Source organism: Diabrotica undecimpunctata, chromosome 4 (genome assembly GCF_040954645.1).
Source record: "Diabrotica undecimpunctata isolate CICGRU chromosome 4, icDiaUnde3, whole genome shotgun sequence".
Lineage (NCBI taxonomy): Eukaryota > Metazoa > Arthropoda > Insecta > Coleoptera > Chrysomelidae > Diabrotica > Diabrotica undecimpunctata.
Window position 1 is genome coordinate 71,094,969 of NC_092806.1, and position 24,104 is coordinate 71,119,072.

At 32.5% G+C, this 24,104-nt stretch overlaps 1 protein-coding gene across 5 annotated transcripts in view; it reads left to right on the top strand.

The window, feature by feature from the left end:
* Samuel (SAM-motif ubiquitously expressed punctatedly localized protein) overlaps positions 1–24,104 on the top strand; it is a 626,277-nt gene that overhangs the window by 226,748 nt on the left and 375,425 nt on the right. For 3 of the 5 annotated variants that reach the window (XM_072529705.1, XM_072529707.1, XM_072529706.1), the window contains exon 3: positions 19,188–19,223. In XM_072529705.1, coding sequence (XP_072385806.1) covers positions 19,188–19,223 — 36 coding nt within the window. Of the gene's footprint in view, positions 1–1,665; positions 2,016–19,187; positions 19,224–24,104 lie in introns of those variants that run through there. The other 2 variants (XM_072529708.1, XM_072529709.1) reach the window with 2 other exon arrangements.

The window sequence follows — 24,104 nt, forward strand, 5'->3', positions numbered from 1 at the left end:
AAGCCTCCACCAAATGGCATTCTTGGAGCAATGCAGGCTTGTGAAAATCGTTCACCGGTTCTCCTCCAAACTCTTACACGTCCATCGGATCCAGTTAGGCAGAAACGGGATTCATCTGAGAATAACACTTTGCTACAATCGTTAATTCCCCAATGCGCGTATTGTCGAGGAAAAGCTAATCGTGCAACTCGAGGCACCCGGCGAAGTGGCGGTCCTCTAGCCATTACCCGAGAAGATAGTCAAGAAGAACGAAGTCTTCTTCTGACTGTTGCAACACTAAAATTGCGATTTCGTACTTCCTCTAGACGATTTTGATGCATAACCGCAGTTGAGGTCCAGTTTCGTAAACCCTGAAACACAAGGAAACAGTCATCTAGTGCCTTGGGCCTTCTTCTTCGTTCAGAGCCAGGTCGCCTGGTTAGCAAACTTGCCTTGTTGAAGCACTCGTTGAACCGTAGAAAGGCTTACGCCAACAGTTCTTGCGACTTGCCGTTGAGTGTGATCGTCTTCCACAAGTGCAACAATTTGTGCCGTTTCAACAACAGTCAAAGGCATTTTTGTCAAAAAATAAACACTATTAATGACACTAATAAACACTAATGGTGGCAATAATAAACGTTTGTCCGTTGCATTTGAACAGAAAGTCGAAGTACAAACGAGACATTTAAAACAAGCGGAGTTACAGGTAGCGTTCATTTTGGGAAGTGTGTACTTTACCGCGAAATCGGCACTATTGGAATTCTTTGTTACAAAGGAAACCGCAAAAATTCTCAGAAACATGCATTAGTTTGTATTTGTGTTATTATTATTTACGATAAAGCTCGTTAAAAATGAAATATCGGTGATTTTCAAGGTGACCCGGATTTTATGATCGCGAGTGTATTAATCTGTTAAAAATACGAATGCGTTCAAATAACATGAGCTTTGGAGACAAACAGATGCCAGTAGATTTTTTGAAATCCGTTGGGACATATATGTCCCCATAGTAATAAAAGGGTTAAACAGATCAATGAAGGTCTTTGTTATATCGGACCCTCTACTAAAGTTATTATTTCATATTACTATTCATGGATATCAAAAGTAAACTGTGAAAAATGTTTCTAATTAGTTTGAAATAAACTACTGTGAAAATAGCATGTTTAATTTGGTTTGGTATGTTTAAGATGACCTTAAGATGAATTAATCCTACCACCTAACAATCTAAAATCGTAACAAAACTGCGTACATATGCTTTATAATACCCCATAAATAACAACCAAGAATATTTGTATATTGTTGATATCTAACTAACTTGGATATTTTTATTATAACCAAAGGTTTTAATGTTAAAAAAATATTATTACGGGTATAGTCTTTCTATATAGCTGTACATTCTTGCAAGTTTCTTCGTTGAAATTGAAAACTTCTCCTTTATTTCTACTACACTGTTACTTTAAAACCTTTTTGAAAGAATAACCAAAGTAATATAACTACAAAAAAGTAGAATTCGAGTTAAAGAACACGGTATATACGAGTTAAGTATACGAGGGAAGGTTAGAGGTCCTAAACTCGACCCCGACATATAACCTCTGAACAAGTCAAGACGCCTCGGCTTTCGTACATTGAAACCACGCTGGTTTTAAGTTTTCGTTGAACATAAAGGACGTTTATTAAGAGCGAACTATTTTTAAAACAAAATTTTCGTTTAAAGTAAATCAAGTGAAGTGAAGTGAAAATATGAATAAAAATATCACGTATTAAATAAAGTGAGAAATATTTATCGGTTGTAATATATATAATACTAATATCTGCAATCCTGTATTTGTAAAATACTGGTAAAAATTAGTGTTTTGTGTTAAAAATCATGCCAAAATGTTGTTTTGTGATTTTAGATAAGTAGTAAAATTTAAAGCTAAAGTGGCGAGGAGTTTTCTATGCAAATTTAAAGTGACTTATGTATCAGTTAACTATGAATGTGATTACGACGAGCGTTAAGGCAGAATCTGATTGGGACTGGGATTATTTGTTGGGCGGAGGTAAGTAAGTACTTCAGCAGTATAAAACATCGTCAATTCTACAATTGTTCTACCATTATTGGAAGATACTAACAGAAACTGATAATGAAAGTGGTCATTTTAAATGTGATAACATTTATGAGTAACAGAAAAATTTATTTATTTTTTTATTTCACTGGTTATGTTGTTATCTTATATATATATATATATATATATATATATATATATATATATATATATATATATATATATATATATATAGCTTATAAATCTATTACTACATATGGGTTTTCTGAACCATCTGGTTTTCAACATATTGTCTGTATTTCTTACAATTCTCATGTCAAGGAATGGTAGAGAATTATCTACCTCTTCCTCAATTATTATCTATTACTCTCACCATCCAAATAAGATGAAAATGAACCTTACAACAGGATTAAAAGAACGTGTTTTAAAACTTTCTCATCCAGATTATCTACAAGAAAATCTTCAATTATTAAAAAATATTCTAATTGAAAACTCTTATCCTCCAGATATGCTACATAGGATGCTTTTTTCTAATATTGGTAATATAAATAATTTAACACCATTTTTTGCTCAATCTCAAAACATTGTATCTAACAATCAGAACATCTATTATCATTCACTACCTTTTATACCATCATTAACACCTAAATTAATACAAACACTAAAGGTTATTGACAATATAAAAATAGCAACAAAGAACATCAAAACTATTTCATCTTTATATTCTAAAACTAAATATCCTATAGACAAATTTGAAAAAACGAATTTAGTATACAGCATTAGTTGTACTCAGTGTGAGGCTGAATATGTTGGTGAGACCGGAAGAAATCTTTCAAATCGCATTATTTCTCACAAAAGTGATTGCAGAATTAAAAAACCATCTTGTGCTTTGGCAGAACATGTAATCGATAAAGACCATATTATGGATTTTGATAACATTAAAATTTTATGTAGTGAAAGTAATAAATTTAAAAGGACTTTTTTGGAAATGGTTTGTATTAGCAAAAATGATAAAAGTTTAAACAAAAGATCAGAAATTCAAAATTTAAGCAAAATTTATAATAATATTCTTTCTTTATGATTTATATATAAAACTTGTAAAATGTCATATTTAATTCTCCATATATCTGTCACATTTCTTTCAGACATCTGTCAACGGTGAATAAATCTTCTTCTTTTTGTTACTAAACAAAAAAGAATGTTTAAACGAAATTTTACTTTTGGCAATATAATTGTCAAAAATAAAAATTTTATGTTGGCATTTATGACATTGAGGCTATTTGTAATTGGTTGCTATTTGAACTTATTTATAAATTCAATTATTTTTATATTAAAAAAATGTTTTCAAAATTATAAAAATTTTCGGAGAAACATTTATTAGATTAAAACATTTTTGTATTAAATATTTTGAAGATGTAAGCAGTAATTTTTACTTACCAAACTAATTTTTAGTTGGTAAGTTAACAAAAATTGTTTTTTCTTTTTAGTTCAACCTTGTAAGTATTTTGTCTTTTTTAGCTCTTGATAATAATTGTAAACACAATTGAAAGCTCGAGAATTAAAAAAATAGTTAACCAATAGCCCTTTTATTGACTCCAACCCATCCAAAACAGTTATATATTTGTTCCAAACGAGTCACAAGTACTTCTTTTTTCTTATTCTTATATATATTATATACAGGGTGTTTTGTAGGTCGATGGAAATTTTTTAAGGGATAATAGGGGACGTCATTTGCAAAATTTTTTGCTAATAATGTTTCGCTCAAACTGTTAAGGTTTCCGAAATGAAGTTAAATTTGTCAATATTCGAAAATAAGGCTGTTCGTCTATTTTATTTTTAAAAATAATTATCTAAGCGAGATACTTCCCTGGCATACAAAATGTTGAATCTTAATGCATTGTTAAAATAACCTTCATTAATGAAAGGTAAGAAAGGTAAAACACAACAACGATATATCATGCTTTTTGCAACATTTATTATGCCTTATTAAGTATGTACATAAACTTCAAAAAACAGTCATTGTTGTTCAGAATGAGAACCACCATTCCTAATGCACGCTCTTGCCCTGCATCGTATTCCTGTTGTGATTACTTTTAACCTCAGTTCTGCCCTTATAATGTCAGCTGCTTCGATAATCCTTTCCATTAAATGAGCTCTAGTTCGGATTGGAACTTGATAAACAAGTTCTTTGAATCTGCCACAGATGTGGTAGTCACACGGTGTTAAATCGAGCGATCTAGCAGGCCACAAAATCGGTCCAGTTCGTCCGATCCACATATTGGGATAGTGATTGTTGAACCAACCCTTAACAGCACGTGCACAATGTGCAGGGCATCCATCATGTTGGTACACAATTCTTCGTCTGAGGACGAGGGGTAAATCTTCTAAGAGTGGTGGTAATTCATTCTCTAGAAAGTCTAAGTACACTTGGCTATTTAACCTGTCTGGCAAGAATGGAGTACCAACAATATGGATGCACTGCACATTGTGCACGTGCTGTTACGGCTTGGTTCAACAATCACTATCCCAATAGGTGGATCGGACAAACTGGACCAATTTTGTGGCCTGACTTAACACCGTGTGACTACCACATCTGTGGCAGATTCAAAGAACTTGTTTATCAAGTTCCAATCCGAACTAGAGCTCATTTAATGGAAAGGATTATCGAAGCAGCTGACATTATAAGGGCAGAACTGAGGTTAAAAGTAATCACAACAGGAATACGATGCAGGGCAAGAGCGTGCATTAGGAATGGTGGTTCTCATTCTGAACAACAATGACTGTTTTTTGAAGTTTATGTACATACTTAATAAGGCATAATAAATGTTGCAAAAAGCATGAGGAACGTGTTAAAAAATATATATTAACATGACATAAACTAATTATCAATGTTTTGTAACTAATAAACTTAACCTAAATGTGAAAAATATGTATTGTCATGTAATATTATGAATCTCAATCTTAAGTTTTACAATTTAAACAATAAATATCTTAGTTCTTAGCGATACATTGGCACATTTTGCGTCAAACCAAATTTTACATTAAAGATATTGGATCATTTTTTCGAATCATTGGATCATTAATCGTCTGATTCAGACTCGCATATTTTACAATACCAGCTGTCAGATTTAGCTACACCTAATTTTTCTACATTTTTTTCTCAACTAATTTTTGACAATTTTAACTAATTTTACTTAAGATGCCTCGTATGCTCGTACTTCAAGTTCGTTTTTGTACGGGGAACTACTCAATTCAACTGCGTCCTGGGTGCAGGAAACTTTTAATGATTCTGATTTCTTTATAGGTAACGGCGAGAAGGGAAGTCAATACTGCTCTCTTCGTTTGTTCTACAAATGAATATTATCTTTTTTAGAAGAGTATGCTTCCTGTTAAAGTTGAAAATTCAGTTTCTTTAAAAACATGTTCATCTATAGTCAAAATGCCACTAGCACGAAAAGCATTCTGTGCATTTCTAACTGTTGCAATAAGCCTATAAGCCTCTCCAATCATCCGGGAAACCTAAAACATTGATACAATTTGACCCATGGTATTCCGCAACCATTTTTGAATGCATTTTTGAATGCATCCAGTACCGCTAATAGTGACAATGCTGTCAGGCGTAGCACCTAATGAAAGTTTCTCTTGAAAACATTTCCCCTTAAAAATTATCGTGGATGGTACAAACTACCCTGCTGTACTAGCACAACAAACCACAGTAGTATTTAAAACTCTCCTCCTCCTCTCTCCTTTAGAAATGCTCTTAATTTGATGTTTTGCCTTCTTGGCTAAATTTTCTAACATTACCGTTGTACGGTTGAGCAGCCTGTCTCATCGACGTTGAATATGCGTGTAGAGGTTAATTTTTCCTCTTTACAAATTCTTTGTAGAAGTTCATAGAATTTATAAACTCGTGCTTTGCTAAATCCTGCAGTCATTGCCATTGATGTTTTCTCCGGCTACCGTATCGATATTTCTTTATGTCTTGATATGAAGCCGTAAAACCACTTCTTGCCTGCCATACGTTTATTTGTGTTGAATTTGTGTTTCAAATTGTTCTCTTCAAAAATATGCTTAATATATTAAAGGATAGCACCACTTGTTGTCGGTTCGCTCAATCTGCGAAGGTCCAATTTAGTAGCCGGTCCAATATAGGCGACCCTACCCTATATATATATATATATATATATATATATATATATATATATATATATATATATATATATATATATATATATGTATATATATATATATATATATATATTATATGTGCATTTCTTTCTTTCATGGACTACTTATTTCATCATCGGCTTAGTAACAAATTTTGCACATGTGGATCGATCTTGCCATTCTTACCATTCTTTATCTCTTATTATTTCTACATAATTATTTTAATCCTCAATGGATTTTTTTAGTCCATTTGTTTATTTTTCTACCTATATCTACTTCAAATTTTCTCATGTACTTTATTTCAGAACTTATAAGTTTTGGGTTATATGTTTCTACAGTTTTTTTTTGCGTATGTCCTTATTTTTGCAGCGTACGTCGCTTTCAACATTGTAGTTATTTTATTTTTCGTAATTTATCTATCTTATTCGTATAGCATTATCAGTATAATATGTTATTAAATTTAATCTCGTTATATTTTTGACACCTTTTTTAGTTTGGTCTATAATTGGAGTGAAGTTTCTCAAAGTGTCCAGATCACGTCGCTATAATATATTCAAATTCAAAATGGTGAACGGACTCTACTTCGTACAATTATTTTAAATATTGCTAAAGTGTTTAAAGTAAGTTAAAAGAGTACTAAGCTGTTTGTATATTTTAATTACATTTTTTAGTGGTTAGATAACCAATTAAAATTTATCAAACTGTGATACAAAATTTCACTTAAAGAACTCGTAAATGTTGTTAATTTTATACACCGGTACACAATAGGCTAGTGCGTTCCGTTGCTCAGTACTGGTAGATTATGGGCGGGATCGTTCTTAGAGGTGAGTATCACAAGAAAGAATAAATATATACCAACAAAAAGGAAACAGGGAAAAGAACAACTCTTCAAACGGAAAAGAGTGCCACTGTTTTTAAATGTTTGAATAAAAAAAACAGAAATGGTATATTTATGAAACAAAGAGAAAAGCAAATATAATTAAATAAAACTAAAGTAGGATTTAATAAGCCAAAATATTAATAAAAATATATATTTATCATATCACACATATCGCAGAATAGGCAAATAACATATATTAGATAAAATAATTAAATACAATAGTCAAATATATCTAGAGAGATGTCTCCTGGTGACTTGTCCACCTTCCTAGAAATGGCAGGATGGACAATGAGCTAAGGGTGACAGCTCCCTGGGAGGATGCACAATGGGTCAATTGTGGCCTAAGTGCTGTGAAATTTAACTCGCCCTCCCTACTCTACAGATATAGATACTATTCAAATATATCAAATGAAGAATATAACACAAAATAATCAAATAAACATGATTAGATAGAGTAATCAGACATGCCAAAAAACAGAAATAAATATCATAGCAAATGAAATAGTTAATTATCATATCAATTATATCAAGTATCATAACCCTATACAATAATCAAAATCAAATATTCACATAAAATGTTCAAATATATAATAAAATATTAGACCTAAATCTAAAGTTATCTGTGCAATGAATTAAATGTTCAAATGAACCAAAACATATTATGAAAATATATACGTAAAAGAAAACCTTCTTTCTTCTTGTATGTAGGCTTTAAAAAAGCCTGTTTCTTTTCCAATATTAGCCTCCTAAATTGTTTAAAATGTCGCACCATCTTTATCTTGATCTGCCAATACTTCTTCGTCCATTTGGTGACTTATCTCGTACTATTCGTACTATCCTATCCTCTGCCATTCTACTAATGTATTCGTTCCACTCGTGTTTCCGTTTTTTCACCCATCCATTTATATCTTCTATATTCCATGCTCTTCTTATGTTTTCGCTTCTCTCCCTATCCAACAGAATTTTCCCTGATACTCGTCGGAGTATTTTCATCTCTGTTGTTTCTAGTAGTCGTCTCGTTTTAGATGTGTCAGGTCTTGTCTTCGCCGTGTATGTTAATATAGGTCTAATTGCTGCTTTATAGATTCTTGTTTTTGTATCTTGTCTTAGGTGTTTGGTCTTCCAGATTGTGTCATTAAGAGATCCCGCCGCTTTACTCGCTTTTAAGCTTTGTTGTCGTACTTCTTCTTTAACATCCCCGTAACTAGTTATCTCTATTCCCAGATATCTAAACCTTGCTTACTGGTTTATTATCTTCCCATCAATTTCGATTTAACAACGTAATAGGTATTTAGATATCATACATTTAGTTTTTTCTGCTGATATTGCATATTCTATTTCTTGGCTGTTGTATTGAAGATGTGTGTTAATCTTTGGAGTTCGTCTTCTGTCTCGGCGATTATTGCGGCGTCGTCTGCATAACATAATATTTGGATTTCTTTGTTCCACATTCTGTAGCCATGACCTTTACGTACTAAGTGTATTATTTCTTACATAATTATATTAAAGAGAAGTGGGCTTAACGAGTAACGAAACACCCTGTTTGACTCCTCTTTGTACTGGTATACACTGTATTAGTTTTCCATTTACCTTTGCCTGTATTCGATTATGGAAGTATATGTTTTCGATGGTTTGTATAATATTAATTATTATGTTTCTTTTATACAGTAGGTGTAAGACGTCTTCGACTTGGATGCGATCGAAAGCCTTTGTCAGGTCTATAAAACATAGATATGCTGGTTTATTGTACTCGATGGCCTTTCCTGTGATTTATCTTAGTACAAATACGGCGTCTACGCAGGATCTTCCGGATCTGAATCCTTGTTGTTCATCTGATAAAGTTGTTTATTGATTTTGTTGGTTAGGACTTTTGTAGTAAGCTTAAATGCGGTCTTTAGTAGATTTATACCTCTATAATTGTTGGGGTCTTCTTTATCTCCTTTCTTGAACGTTGGTATCATTATGCTGTTTCTCCATGCGTCTGGTATCTTGCAGTGCAATATTAGTTTTTGTATAAGTTTTGTCGTCTCTAGGGTTATATTTTCTCCTCCGTGTTTTAGAAGCTCGTTGGTTATTCCGTCTGGTCCTGGTGACTTTCTATTTTTGAGTAAATTTAAGGATATTTCTACTTCCTAAAAACTGATTTCTGTTTCGTGTCTTAATTCAGGTACGTTATTGTGTTGGTTATTATTTTCCTTTGCTTTAAACAGTTCCGTCAGGTATATTTCTCATTCGTTTGCTGGTATCTTATTGTATTCTTTCAATTCTGCTATTTTTTTCCGTTGGTTTCTTATAAATCTCCATATTTGTTTTTGTATACAGTAGAAGTCGCTTTCCATCCTTTTTGTTAACAACTGTTTCCAGTGTTCATTGTTGTTCTTCTTACCAATTGCTTTGATGTTTTGTACTTCGTGTAGCCCTCTCGTTTCTCTTTACAATTTCTCTTTTATTTCTTTTTTGAACTATGGTGTATTGTTGTTGTTTCTTTTGTTTAGTATGACTTTGCGTTTTCCTAGAGGTTCTGTTGCTGCTTTTTCAATGTGGTTTTTATTTTTCTTTCAGCTCGCGTTTATATCTTCGATGTCGTCTATTTGTTTCAGCTGTGTCTTCTGTGCTAGCCTCCTTTGGTACATTTCTCTTGTAGAGTCGTTCCACAGTGATTCTACATTGAATTTTTCCTCGGTGATTTCCTGTAGAAAATGTTTTGGTGTTATTTTCATTCTTATCTTTGCTAGTACTAGTTTGTGTTCACTCGCTGCGTCTGCTGAGTTTAAAGTTCGGATATCTAGGATTTTCTTTGGATGGATTTTTCTATTAGTGACTATAAAATCAATTATAGATTTATGCCCACTGGAGTTCTCAGATGTATATTTAGACTGGAGCTTATGGTCAAAAAATGTATTATTGATTGTTAGTTCGTTAAATGCATAGAGATTAGCCATGAGTTCTCCATTTGCGTTGACGTGCTTTTCATTCAATCTTTGTTTTACTCCTGGAATTATTTCATTTCCGATTCGTGCATTAAAGTCACCCATAAGAATTAAGGGCTCTTCATGAGGTATTTCATCCAGGATGGTTTGCAATTGTTCGTAAAATGCCTCTTAGATTTGCAGTCCTCGGGGCTATAGATAGATATGACATTTAATTTTTGGTAGTCCATTGTGATGTTCATATGTATTATTCTTTCGGAAATATGACGGCAGTTATTTATGTTGTCGTTAAATTTTTTATGGACAAGTATACCTACGCCTGTTCGTACTCGTTCTTCTTTATTCACTCCAATGTAAGCTAGAAAATATTATGTTATAGTCTCTTTGGCCTTTACCTATCTTTTTGGTTTCTTGGATTGCACAAATGTCTATGTTTTTATTTATCAGTTCTTCTGTTATCTCCTGGTCTTTGTTATTGAAAAAATTAATGTTCCATGTTGCTAATCTGATTGTAGGCTTATTTTGTTTCCGGTTTCAAATTTACTAATAAATTCTTTTACTTCAGTAGTTTTATCGTTACCTATATTATTTGCTAAATTACTTTGTCCTCTTTTATCCTGGGGTGCAACTCCAGTTTGTGATTTTTTTTTGTAAAAGTCTGTCTACTCTACCATTAGAAATCTATAATTGTTTAAATATCTTAATTTCTACGGGTCTATCTCACAAAGAGGACGGTTAGCCCAATCTTGCATTCTCTTACGTATTTATGTACTGAACAATTTTGATGTAATCCACAACTTCGTGGGTTAGCCCATTCGTGTTTTCAAATTTTATGATGCACAATCAATCTGTTAGAGCGATATATGCTGTAAGATACGGAAATGTTGATTAACATCTTCGTTAACACTTCTAAAGAATTACAAAAGGATATTATTTCGGTAAACGATGTGCTGTTATCATCGGGGTCGCATATTAATTGCGTCGTAAGTTAGTTCAGAATATATTTATGAAAATTAAAATGTATGTACAGTTTAATTTAGGATTTAATAGAAGAACGAAATTTAGACAAATATAGTAATCATCATTTTGACAGGTTACATTTGTAAGGTTAGTTATTATGCACATTAGGCACATTGTATTTTTGCAAGTGAAATATTTCCATTTCCTTTGTTTCGTACTCTGTTTTCGAGTAAATATGACACTAAAACTTAGTAAGAGAATTTAAAGTTCAATTGACACTGATGTTAGAGAGATACAGATACCTGATTACAATGTGAATAGCAATGGAATGAAAGGCATGGTTATATAGACAACATTGAACACTATAAGAGGCTTATATTTTATAATATTAGTTCTTCAGATATGGAATCTGAATCTTCTACATAGAGTAGGTTAAGTTTTATTGGCTTTGTCAACAAACCTAAATAACAGAAGCGAAACAGAAATAGTGAAAAATTCTGGGAAGAGGTTTATAATAAAATCATAAAATGTCTGTAAAATGAATTATTTTTAAATATTTCATGTAAATATACAATAAAGTGTTACAAAAATATAAAGTGATAAGAGAAAATTTATTTTTGGAGCATGGCTGATTTTGGAAAACAGCATTCTTATCTCGGTGGTTTTGATCCAAAGAACTGACGTAAAAAGGAGACGCCCAAGAAAAAAAGAGTATGTTAAGAAAGGGTTTAAACAGTTTAACGCAACATAAGGCGTATTAAGTCAAGTGTGTTCTTCATGGAGTTAAGGGATGTTTGTTTAAAAAAATATATCGAAACAGGATACACAGTCTGTTTTGAAACCTATTTTGGATATATTGCGAAAAGTGACCGAGTCAAGTTTTTAACAACACCACTTCAGTCCAAAAAATTACATATAATTCAAAGCACCTAAATGTACCCCTTAAAAAAAAGTGTGATTCAAAGATATATGTTATATTAATATTAAAATAGCGTTGGGCGTAGTAGACGAAATAACAAGCATTCGTGGAGAGCTTATATAAAGCCGATAGGCCAAATTTGCGGAGATTTGTATACCTAATAGTTACACAATCCGTTAACATACTGCCGGTGATGAATTTCTGTGCTTGGCATTTAATAACGGTAAATATAAAAATTACTTGGTGAAATTGGTAAAAGCAACCCTGTCAACAGTCGAGTGTAAGGTTAGAGTACAGAACGGAGTATCGAGAACTTTCCACACAGATAGGGCTTCGACAGGAAGATCGCCTATCGTGCCTTCTATTTTCCTAGAAGAAGCTATTACAGAATCTGAAATAACAATAAGAGGACCGTTACATATTAATAGGAGTGTACAAATACTGGCGTATGCGGATGACATCTATATCATAGCAAGAAGAAAGGTGGACCTGGTTCAATCTTACATAGATTGGAAGCAGGCACACAGAATGAGGCTACACGTTAATACTAGTAAAACTAAGTATATGAAGGTGAAAAATAATAAGCAAGTAACAAAACCCGAAAATCTAACGGTTAGAACATATACTTTCGAAGAAGTAAGAGAGTTCATGTATCTATACTCACAAATCAACCAAAGTAATATAGTAACTTCAAAAGTCAACAGACGTAAATATCTAGCAAATAGAGCATCTTCTTCTTCTTCTTTCTTTTTGTATGTAGGCTTTAAAGCCCGTTTCTTCTTCAATATTAGTCTAATCTACTAAATTGTTTAAATTATTGCACCATCTTTTTCTTGGTCTGGAAACACATTTATAATCAAAGACCGGGTGGAGTAAGGAGAAGAGGCAGGTACAGAGAACGATTTAAGGACCAGATGGAAGACGACTTACGAGTGTTAAACCTTAAAGTACGAAATTGGAAAACCAAGGCAAAGAATAGAAAAAAAAAACTGATCTTAGAACAGGCCAAGGCCCACTAGAGGTTGTAGAGCCAATGATGATAATGAAAGATGAAAATCACAAAGTGAGAGTGATAATTTTATAATAAGCATACCTTCGATAAAATGATCCTGACCAACATTCACCAAGGTAGATGGAACAGCTAGTAAGAGATTTCAGGATAAATTAACTGCAACTAACCTTTGGCTGTGAATGCGCATAACCAGAACTGGGGCAGAACAATCACCAACAAAAGAATTAAGTCATTACCACAATTTTTGCAAAGAATTTAATTTATATATATATAGGTACTAAATATAGGAAGGAGATCATTAAGGCGAGAAGATCTACAGATTGATGACAACCTAACAATCAAAGGAAAGGATAAATTCAAATACCTGGGGTTTATAATCACGAAAAAGGCAACAACAGAGGAAGAAATTACACAAAGATTAGGACAAACAAGAACAGCAATCCGACAACTTAACTCAGTATGGTGGGATAGACCACCATAGAAATAATAGATTTATAAAACATTAGTGCGAAGTATTATGACATATGGGGCTGAAAATTGGATCATAAACAAGAAAAACAGCAGTAAGATAGTAGCAACAGAGATGGAATGCCTGCGAAGATGCTGCAGAGTAACAAGAATGGATAGGAGAAGTAATGACGAAATAAAGCAAAGAACATCAATAGAAACAGACATACTAACATATATAGAACAAAAAAGACTAAAGTGGTATGGACATGTAAGAAGAACTAGCGACAGCAGATGGATAAAGAGAATAAACGAATGGAGCCCCATAGGAAGGAGGAAAAGAGGACGACCCCGAAAATCCTGGAGGAACGAAGTAGACGACGCCATGAGTAAGAGAGGACTAAACGATGGAGAATGGAACAACAGAGAGAGATGGAAACGGTTGAGCGAGGGAAGGCAGTGAATACTGTAGAATCCCTATACATATATATATATATATATATATATATATATATATATATATATATATATATATATATATATATATATATATATAAATATATATATATATATATATGATTAAGGCATATAGGACTATTGACGGAATAGTAATATTCAAGTTATGGCATATACAATTTAATTCTAAACATCACTCTCTGTCCAGAATGAACCTGGTACCACCTGTTCAAACAAATGAGTTACTGACCAACGAGTATGGGCAATATAAGCGGAAAGCAAAACGTTTTTAAAAAACTACTACAAATATATTGGGGAAGGTAAGGTAAATTAAATTAAATTAAATTAAATTCTTTATTTTCTTTCTGACAAACATAGTTTGTATAGAATTAGTCATAAATATACATTGCTAAAAACTAAACACTAAACTAGACTAAACAAGACATTAACTGAATTTAAAAGCTATATGAAATACAGCTAATATCTAAGATCTAAAAAATTCTTCGACTGTATAAAACACTTTTTTACATAATAATTGCCTAAGATTCCTCTTAAATACATTTATTGAACTAGTGGACTTTACAACTGTAGGTAAATGATTAAACATCTGTAGCCCGTATACTCTGGGCGATTTAAATTTAATGTTACCTTTTGAAAATGGTATATAAAGTTTATTACAATATCTAGTATTGAAATTATGCATACCACCACTCGTTTTAAACTGATGTAAGTTATTAAAAATAAAAACACATATTTCAAAAATGTATAGACACGCCAATGTTAAAATTTTATATTTTTTAAAATATTCTCTACAACTAGTTAGTCGGGAGACACCAGCGACACAACGCAATATTTTCTTTTGAATGACGAAAATACCATTTGCATAACCAGACATACCCCAAAAACATATCCCGTATCTTAGCCTGGACTCTACGAGTGCATAATAAATCGTAATTAGCTGATTTTCGGTCAGAACATATTTTAAATTTCTAATTAGATAGTTAATGGAACTCAACTTCGAAACAACCGCTCCACAATGCAACTTCCAATCCAAACTTTCGTTAATCGTTATTCCCAAAAACTTGCCTGACGACACCGTAGCTATTTGCATGTTGTTAAAAATAAGCTGAAGATTTTCCAAGTATTTTTGTTTATTGTGGAAATGTATAACTAATGTTTTTTCTGCATTAAGATGCAACGAGTTATCGCAAAACCAAGAATATAAAGATAAAAGAAAATCATTACATTGATGTTGTAGGATTACGTTGGATTTCTTAGATAGAATAATGGACGTATCATCCGCATATATAGTGAGATTTACCGCTCTGCTCACTTGTACGATGTCGTTAATGTAGACTACAAAGAGAATTGGTCCTATTATAGATCTTTGGGGAACACCCATGTTTGTAGTAACAAGACTAGATCTACAACTGGTCACACAATCCTCGATCCTCGTCTGCAGGCTCACATATTGTTGTCTATTGTTTAGAAATGACATAATCCACTGTAAAGAGTTTCCTGTAATACCTATCTGTTTTAGTTTTTTAAATAATATTTCATGGTTGACACAGTCAAATGCCCTACTAAGATCACAAAATATTCCAATAGGACATTTGCCTGCATCAATCAAACTGGTTAAATGAGCATAAAATGCATGGACTGCCGTATTAGTAGATTTATTTTCTTCAAATCCATGTTGATTTATAGTTATGATATTATTGTTTTTTAGATAACCATTTAATCTCTTTAAATATCCATACTCAAATACCTTTGAAAATATACTGGGAATTGTTATAGGCCTATAATTGCTGACCAGTTTTGGATCTCCTTTTTTAAAAATGGGAACTACTTTGCCTGTCTTTAAGTAATTAGGAAAATCCCCATTGCAAAAAGACAAATTGGTGAGATAAGTTAAAGGATTGATTATAAAAGGTAAAACTTTTTTCACCAAAAATGCAGGTATCTCGTCAAAACCACTAGAGGATTTGTTTTTAAGTTTACTTTGCAAGAGTTCGATCAGTTCCTGCCCAGTAAATGGGTATAATTGATAGAAATTTCCATGATCTATAATAATTGACTGACTGTCTTTGTCTACTGTATTACCTGGAATTTTGGACACGATATTAATGGGTGCATTTTTAAAAAATTTGTTAAAAGTGCATGCTACCTCTTGAGGATCTCTTATTATATTATTGTCATCATACATTAAAAAAGTATTAGCATTGTTATTAGCACTTTTTAAAAAATCATTGACAATCTTCCATGTGATTTTATTGGGATTATCAGACGAAGTAATGATTTTCTGGTAATAATCTTTTCTTGTTTTGGTCAAAAGTTTTCTATGTTTTTTCCTTTGTTGTTGATAAAAATCTCTAAGAATTGGTACTGCTCTTGATAAAGCGTGTAAATTTCTTAATTCAAAACTAGACTTTCGAACTTCACTATTAATCCATTTATTTTTAGTTGTTTTGATTTTTGTCCTTGTTAATGGAAAGCTATTATTAAAATGATACAAAAATATATTTATAAAAGCTTGAAATGCTAGATTAGTGTCTAAAATTCCATAAACACTATTCCAGTTTTCGTTAATGAGGTTAACGATAAAGTGATTTATCGATTCCTCACCAAATTGTCTGTTTTGTATAAAGTATGACAATTCCGTTTCAAAGTCAAGTTCCACTAAAACCGTTCTGTGATCTGATACAGTGTTGTCAAGTACACATGACAAACCGGAGTTCGAGAAATTTACAAATACATTCAGATCTATTCTGTAACTTTTAACAAATCGAATAGAAATGACCAAGTCGAATCGTAATTACCTGAAATCGGAATGTTGGATATCTATCGCGTCGTTTTTGTGTTTGGATTGGCATTCTGTAACTCACATCGTAATCGGTGTAAATCGAAAACGCCAACTTCTACTTGACGCGCTCAGAAGTTGGTGGCAACCCCGCACTAAAAAGAGAAATAAGTGTTCTGTGACGTTATGTTACTGGAAAGGCTAGAGCGCGCGAAAAATTCATCAAAAAAGAAGATTATATTTCAAGCTTGTCGTCAAGTAGTTTTGATTTGTTTTGGTTAAGTTTAAAAAGTTCGTTTCAAGAATACAAAATTGCAAGCGGAACACCAAAGAAAAAAACATCAGCTGAGCAATTAAATTATTTGGTAAACTTTATCTAAACAAATAACACCACAGACTAAAAAATGTCAGACTAAAAAAGTCAACCAATAAATGTCAAAACAAACGTCAAGACCACTTTCGATGTCGAAACTTGATCTCGACAGAGCTTGTCTAGTCGAAATCAATTTCTACACAACATTCCGATAGTAGAGGTCGAGATGAGTTACAGAATACCGATTCCTACAATTCCGATCCGACTTGCTGACCTCTATTCGATTTGACTCATTTCTATTCGATTTGTAGTTACAGAATAGGGCTGATTATCTAACGTTGTAACGCTGGTATCCGTGACCCTAGTTGGCCAATTGACAAGATTAAAATTAATATTAAAATTCAGTAAAACATTGAGTAGATTAACATGGTCGTTAGTCATATGTCTGGTATCTACATTAAAATCACCACATATTACAAAACGTATATTTGGTTTATATAAATAATTTAAAATACCTTCGAGGTTATTCAAAAAAATACTTAAATCACCAGATGGTGATCTGTAACAATTTAATATAACAAATGAGTTATTTTTCTTGTCTTTGAAAAAAGTAATACACAATTCAGAATGTTTATCAACACAATATTGCTTTATCCTAGAGTTGAGTTTGTTATTAAAATTAAGACCTTTTCGAACCCAAATTCCTACGCCTCCTCCTCTTATTGAGTTATCTCGCAAATAACAACTTGCTAGGATAAAACCTTCAATGTTGACGTTTCCAATAGAATCATGTGATTCCCATAATTCCGTTAAACAGATAATATTTATGCTCTTCTGAGAAGTAAGTTCTAAAATTTTATCACTATTTATGCTTTGAATATTTAACAGCATTAAATTTGGATTAAAACTTACCCCTGATTTTGAGGTTGCCCCCGTAGGTATAAAAAACTATTTACACAAGCGTTCTTAGGCCATACTGCAGGATCCATTGCCTTCTTGAAGTGTTCTTGATGTACCCGTACTTTGAAGGATGAATATAATTCAGGATGACGGGAATTCATCCCCTCACAAATGACTTCTGGAAAATGAGGCTTTAGATGCTGTACAATAGAAGCCTCTGTTGCAGTTGGTTCTATTCTGTATACGTGGAGATCCACGAATTTAGGAGTACCTTTTATTGTGGTATTTGTACTTGTGCCTACAATAGCTTGTCTCTGTCGTCTGCTTCTATGACGAACTTCTTCCCATCTGCCGATGTCTGAAGAGCTGCCTTCTCCTAGAGAAACTATTGACGTCATAATTTTTTCTTGTTTCGTGATAAGATCATTTTTCTTATTGGACGGTTGAGGCATCGATGTAGAGACGGTAGTTGACTTATATTTAGCTTCTTTTTTTTTCTGTAACGTTTCATGATTGTTTTCAATTTCACGATTGTCTTCTTTCTCCGTAGATTTGCAGACATTAGTATTATGAGGTTTAACTGTTTTGTCTGAAGATTTGGCAACGTTCGAACTAGAAGGTGCATTTGAAGTAATATTTTTCGATTTTAACAAATATATTATTTCATCCTGACGTTGGTTACCTTTAGTAAGTTCACTGTTTAAAGCTTTCAAGTATTGACTTTCAATATTAGCACATTTTAGATCACATGTTAGCTTATTGATTTCTAACCTCAACTCGAGATTATCACTGTTGATCACACCATTTTCAGCGGACTTATCAGTCTCCCTGTACTCCACCAGTTGTTTAATACTTTCACTCACTTTTAACGAGTCTGACACCTTTTTAGATATTAAAATTTCTATTAACTCGGACTTTTTTAGACGATCTAGTTCCTTGTAAACACTCTCGTCAAACGCCATGTTGCCAAGCTAATGACAATTACTATTGAAACATCACTCTGGCTATAATAAACGAAAATCACCAAATTGCTGATAATGGTGACGAATCAAAGATCCGACAGGGGAAGACGATCACAAATGAGATACGGAGCTGTTACCAGTCCCAAGACGTCGCGTCGCAACAAGAAAAATCCTTGTAAAGAAGTTAATTCATAAATACATAAATGATGGTATTACACTTTGGGATTGGGAAGCGCAGTAGGTACTCGCAAAATAATTGTCACCAGTTAAATAGCCATTTTTGTACCACTTTCTGTGATTTGCTCACCCACATTGCTTTAATTCTCCTAAAAAGATAAGATGTTTAAAATGTTTTAATTTTTATATTAAATATTATATATCATATTTGAAAGAACCTAATGCAATTGTTTTTATTTTTAGATAAATCACATAGCACCGAGTCTCTTTATAACTATGGTAAGTCAGTCTTTTGTTATGGTGTTTTTTTGGTATTATTTTACAGTTTTATCTAATATAGATTTACATACTCTGTACAGTTTTTAATCTGCGTTTCATCCTGTGATTTGATATTGAAAACCACTGAAGTAAGATGAAACTGTCAGTCAAATTACCAATGGCGAAGGGAACTATATTTTCTAAATAAAAATTAATCAATCGCAATTGAATTATAAATAGATAGAAATAATAAATATTCATAGGCTAAAATGTAAGATTAAATTTAAAAAATGGAAAAAGTTAATTATAATAAATATATTTCATAATTATAGTTGACCTCACGCGTACTGATAAACAGATGAAATGACAATATTAGACAACATAAAATACCGCTATTAAATTTAAACTGAAATCCCTTAAAAACGTGCCGTACATGAGGGCTACTAGGAATGTGAATTAAGTAAAGATTTCTGGATTGAATATTTTCTATTTACCAGTGAAATTAGATGCAGTATTAAAAAACAAACGTCCGCGTTTGTTATAGTTTGTTGAATTTAGAACTAGCCCATATTTGGCAAAGATCTAAATGCAACTAGAATCATCGGAAAAAATTCGTAAAATAAACTATATATTTATTTGATTCATATTAAAGGTAAAATTAATTAAAATATTTTTTATTTGTTAATACTCGTTGAGGTTACCATATGATATTTGTCACTGAATGCAGAACATACTGTTGCGAAAATTCCGTAAGATTTATCCCACATAGAAAAAGTCACTTGACGAAAAAGAAGAAGTCTAGAACATTGAGATTCCAATCCTGAAGTAAGGTCTAGTGAAGTCTAAAACGTCAGAAAAGATATAAAAATAGATGTTTTTGACAGTTTAGAACAGTAGTCGTTTGAGTTTTGAAGTTTATAGTTATCATTACATTAAAAAGTATTGTAAACAAGTTGGTGCTGAATAAAGTAATTGAAAAGTAATGTAACGTTGGTGACAGCAGTGGGATAAAACATAATTAAGTAATTGTTTATGGTTAATATAAGATCATCTAAATTTAATACAGAAATTAATACATCAGGACCCCCGCATGGTTTTTAAAAATGAAACAAGAAGAGAATGAGGAAAATGAGAAGAATTGGCGAGAAGAGAAAACGGAAAATGAGAAGCGTAATCAAAAAGAGAAAGAGGAAAATGGGAAGAGTTGGCAAAAAGAAAAAGCGGAAAATGGGTAGCATAGGCAAGAAGAGAAAGAGGAAATGGAGAAGCTTGGGGAGGTGCAGGACACTAGTAGACAAGAAGAGAAAGAGAGCCGCAGAAAGGTAGAGATAAGCCATGAATGGTTTATCTCTAATTCACGAAAATATTTGATTAGTGGTAAGTCAAATTACTACTAGAATAGACAAATTAGAAGAACAACATAGCTATTTAGAGAATAAAACAGTTCAACATCAAACCGATATAAATTTAATTTAACAAGACAAACAGTTGAGTTAGAAAGAAAAATAATACCTCAGTTTCTTCATCGAATTTTAATTCAGTAAGTAATGTAGAATCAGAACAAACAGCTTCACCATCTCCCATATTTGAACTAGGCATAAATGGAACTAGCAAAATTTTAAAACCACCCAAATTCGATAACCAAACAGAATAGGAAACGTTTTCAATTCGAAGCTGCAGCTACAGCAAGTGGCTGGACTAAGAAAGACATGACAGCTTCCTTAATAGTGTCGCTTCGAGGACAGACAGCAACTGTCTTGCAATTTCTATCCCAGGATGCACCCAGTTATACCTCTCTTGTTCAAGTGTTAGAAACAAGATATGGCCAGCAGAATCTAAAGCAGGTTTTTCTTAGTCAGCTGAAAGCTTGATATTAAAAGTATAGCAAAATAATGCAAGAGTATGACGCCGATATTAAAAGATTATTGCATTTGGCACCTAAAGATTTTCTGGAACGAATTGGTGTACAAGCATTAATAGATGAACTACAGGATGTTGAAATGCTACAAGCTTTAGATTACAGTATCATGAAACGATATAAAAGGAGTAAAATATTGTCAGATATCGCCCAAAATTAAAAAAAAATAAGAATTCGAGAAAATTTCAGATGTTAAGCCTATTGCAAAATCTTCAACAAAAATCTCAAACTGAAAACATAAGATTTTTATTTGTTAAAGATTAGGACATTAGCAAAATAAGAGAATTGTCTCAGGTTATGGCCGATTCCAGATAAGAACAGAAGATCCAAATAATAAAGTCAGAAACTTGTTCAGAATGACGTTTATAAGCCCGTTACATAGTCCTACTAGAAATACTAGTAGATATAGACTCTAAGAAATCAATTTCCCACAAATGGTCACAGAAGCGAAACTGGAGAGTAAAGTTGCACATCGATTAGTAAAAATGAAATAGAAAAGTTATGAGACCAGGTGTCAATTTTGCAGACTGTGCAATTACAAGAATTTGTAATTCCAAGATGATTTGAATGAGTTACAGGTTCAAAATCAGTGTCAGCTTAAAGAAAGAAAGAAGAAGAAGATATGCAGTTAAACAGGAAGAAGATAACGATCGGACTTTCCTAGAAACCCTTAAAAAGAGTCAAAAGAAATATAATGACTTAAAAGTCATACGAGAATCCTCAAGGAAATGGCGGATTCAAAAAAATTTTATTAAAAAAATGACTATACCATGTATTATAAAAAATTTTTATTTAAAAAATTCCTTTATAAAAGGTATAATAATATACCTTTCATAAGGGAGTTTTTTAAATAAAAATTTTTTGTCATACGAGAATGTTTAAAAATGAAGTAGGACCTATTTGGTAGGAAATAACCAAATACAGTGGAACTATATAGACGTATTGGGCTCAATGAGAATCCCTGTATCTTTCTTATGGTCTATTATATCGGAAGTGGGAAACTCCCGATAGAGTACGTATAGTTTAAAAAGTGTTGCTACCAAAAATACACATTAAAAGTGTGTTACAAGAACTTCATAGCAACTTTTCTGGAGAATATTTAAAAAAAAATTAAATGGGATGTCTTACACAGAAGTGGAATTTTACTCCAGTCGTCAGAGACGAAAATGCCACCAAACCTCTAAAAATTATACGAACAAGCTGAATTTTGCCGAGCATATTAATTTTGTAACCCAAAAAAAGATGCCAAGAAGCTTACCACTTTTACCCCTAGGATTCCCCCTAAACTCCAGTGGAATTTTACTCCAGTCGTCAGGTACTAAAATGCCACTAAACTTCTAAAAATTATACGAACTTTTTTACCCCCGGCGTTCCCCCTAAAACCAGCTTAACACAGGGGCAAAAACGAAAAAAATCGATTTACCAATAATCTGTACATCGTAGAAAAAATTGTTTCAAATAAAAAAGTAGCTGAGATAATTCTAAACAAAAAGGTTTATAAGCATTTTTTATGTAGAATGAACCGTTCTCTTAGAAACAACGCTTGAAGCGACTGTCGATTTTGCATGTCAGTTACGCGCGCAAAATCAATGTTCAATAAAATTTGTATCAGCTCGACGGTAAAAATTCGATATCTTTTGGTTCAAGTGATTTATCGACAAAAATCAAGATGCGTTTTAAAGGTAAAGAGTTCAGCTTTCGTATGCAGTTTTTGTATCTTGCCGGAACTAAACTCAGATTTTATACAGATGTTAAACAAAAAACGTGGCGCGATTTTTGCTATTTTTTATTATTCTCGCGAGATCAATACAGTCTATCCCTCTCATTTACTGGCCACTATAAAGTTGTGATTACTAGAGCCTAACCTTTAAAACCTATAGCATGAAATTTTAATTTTGAGTTTTCGCAAAAAATGTGAGGCTTTTGAAATATGCTTAAAAAACGCTTAACTCTTTTACACAACAAACAATCTGAAACATTTAAAACTTTTTTTTTAATTACACTAGTACGTTTTTTAAAAGAACAAAAATTCTGCAATAAACTACATCTAAAACCGTCTTCTTAAATACATTCCCCGTGACGTGTGATCGTTTGTAATGCTAAATGCATTAAATTCTGCGTTTTTTATTCATATTTCAAATGCCTCATATTTGTTACCACAACTTGTGGCATTTGCAAATTCCTTGATATATATTTTGAAATCCCCTCGTATATGAATTAAATTGAAATTCCCTCATATATGTATTAAAAAAACGAAGAATGTTTTCTATGTTTCTCTGTTCCTATCGTACAAGTTAAAACCCAAATAGTATTTCGTTCTTTTTACGTCTCTGAAGTTAATGTAAACCATTTTAAAGTTTGTTTATATCACGGACGCAAATTCTTTGATATTTTTCTTTGACAGAAACTGCTAAATATTCTGCGTTTCAAATAAACCTTCATTTAGATCGCTGAGAAATTTTTGCCACAAAAATAATGGCGACACTCTCGCTGAGGCGCGGTCAAGAGCGGTGGGCCTCAGGGTTATGTCCACAATCTTACGTCAAATTTAAAAGATTTCTGTTTTGTCCCTTTTCATGGAAAGTGTGTAGCAGTTTAATCAGTTTAATGGTTTAGTTGCAGTTTAAGTGAGGTTTGGAAGAATCGTTATTTCCATCCTCGTTTTGTTTCTCCCTGGTTGCCATCCCAGGCTTTTTTCGCAGTTTGGAGATGAATTTGTTCGTGTTCAGAGATTTCCAATCCATTTTCAACCCTCAGAAACTTTAGTGCTTTTTTTTTGTGAAATCAGGTAACTTTTTGTGTTTTAACTTTGAAGTAACGACAGCCATCTTTTTTAAAAATAATAATTGCTTGCATAAAAATTAAAATTTTGATATTTAATATTGTAAATCTTAGGGCGCGTCTATGCTGTCATTTTAATCGTTCTCTGTTATAAAATTCAATGTTGACATACGACAGCTAGATTCATATTTTTGTGACATTAG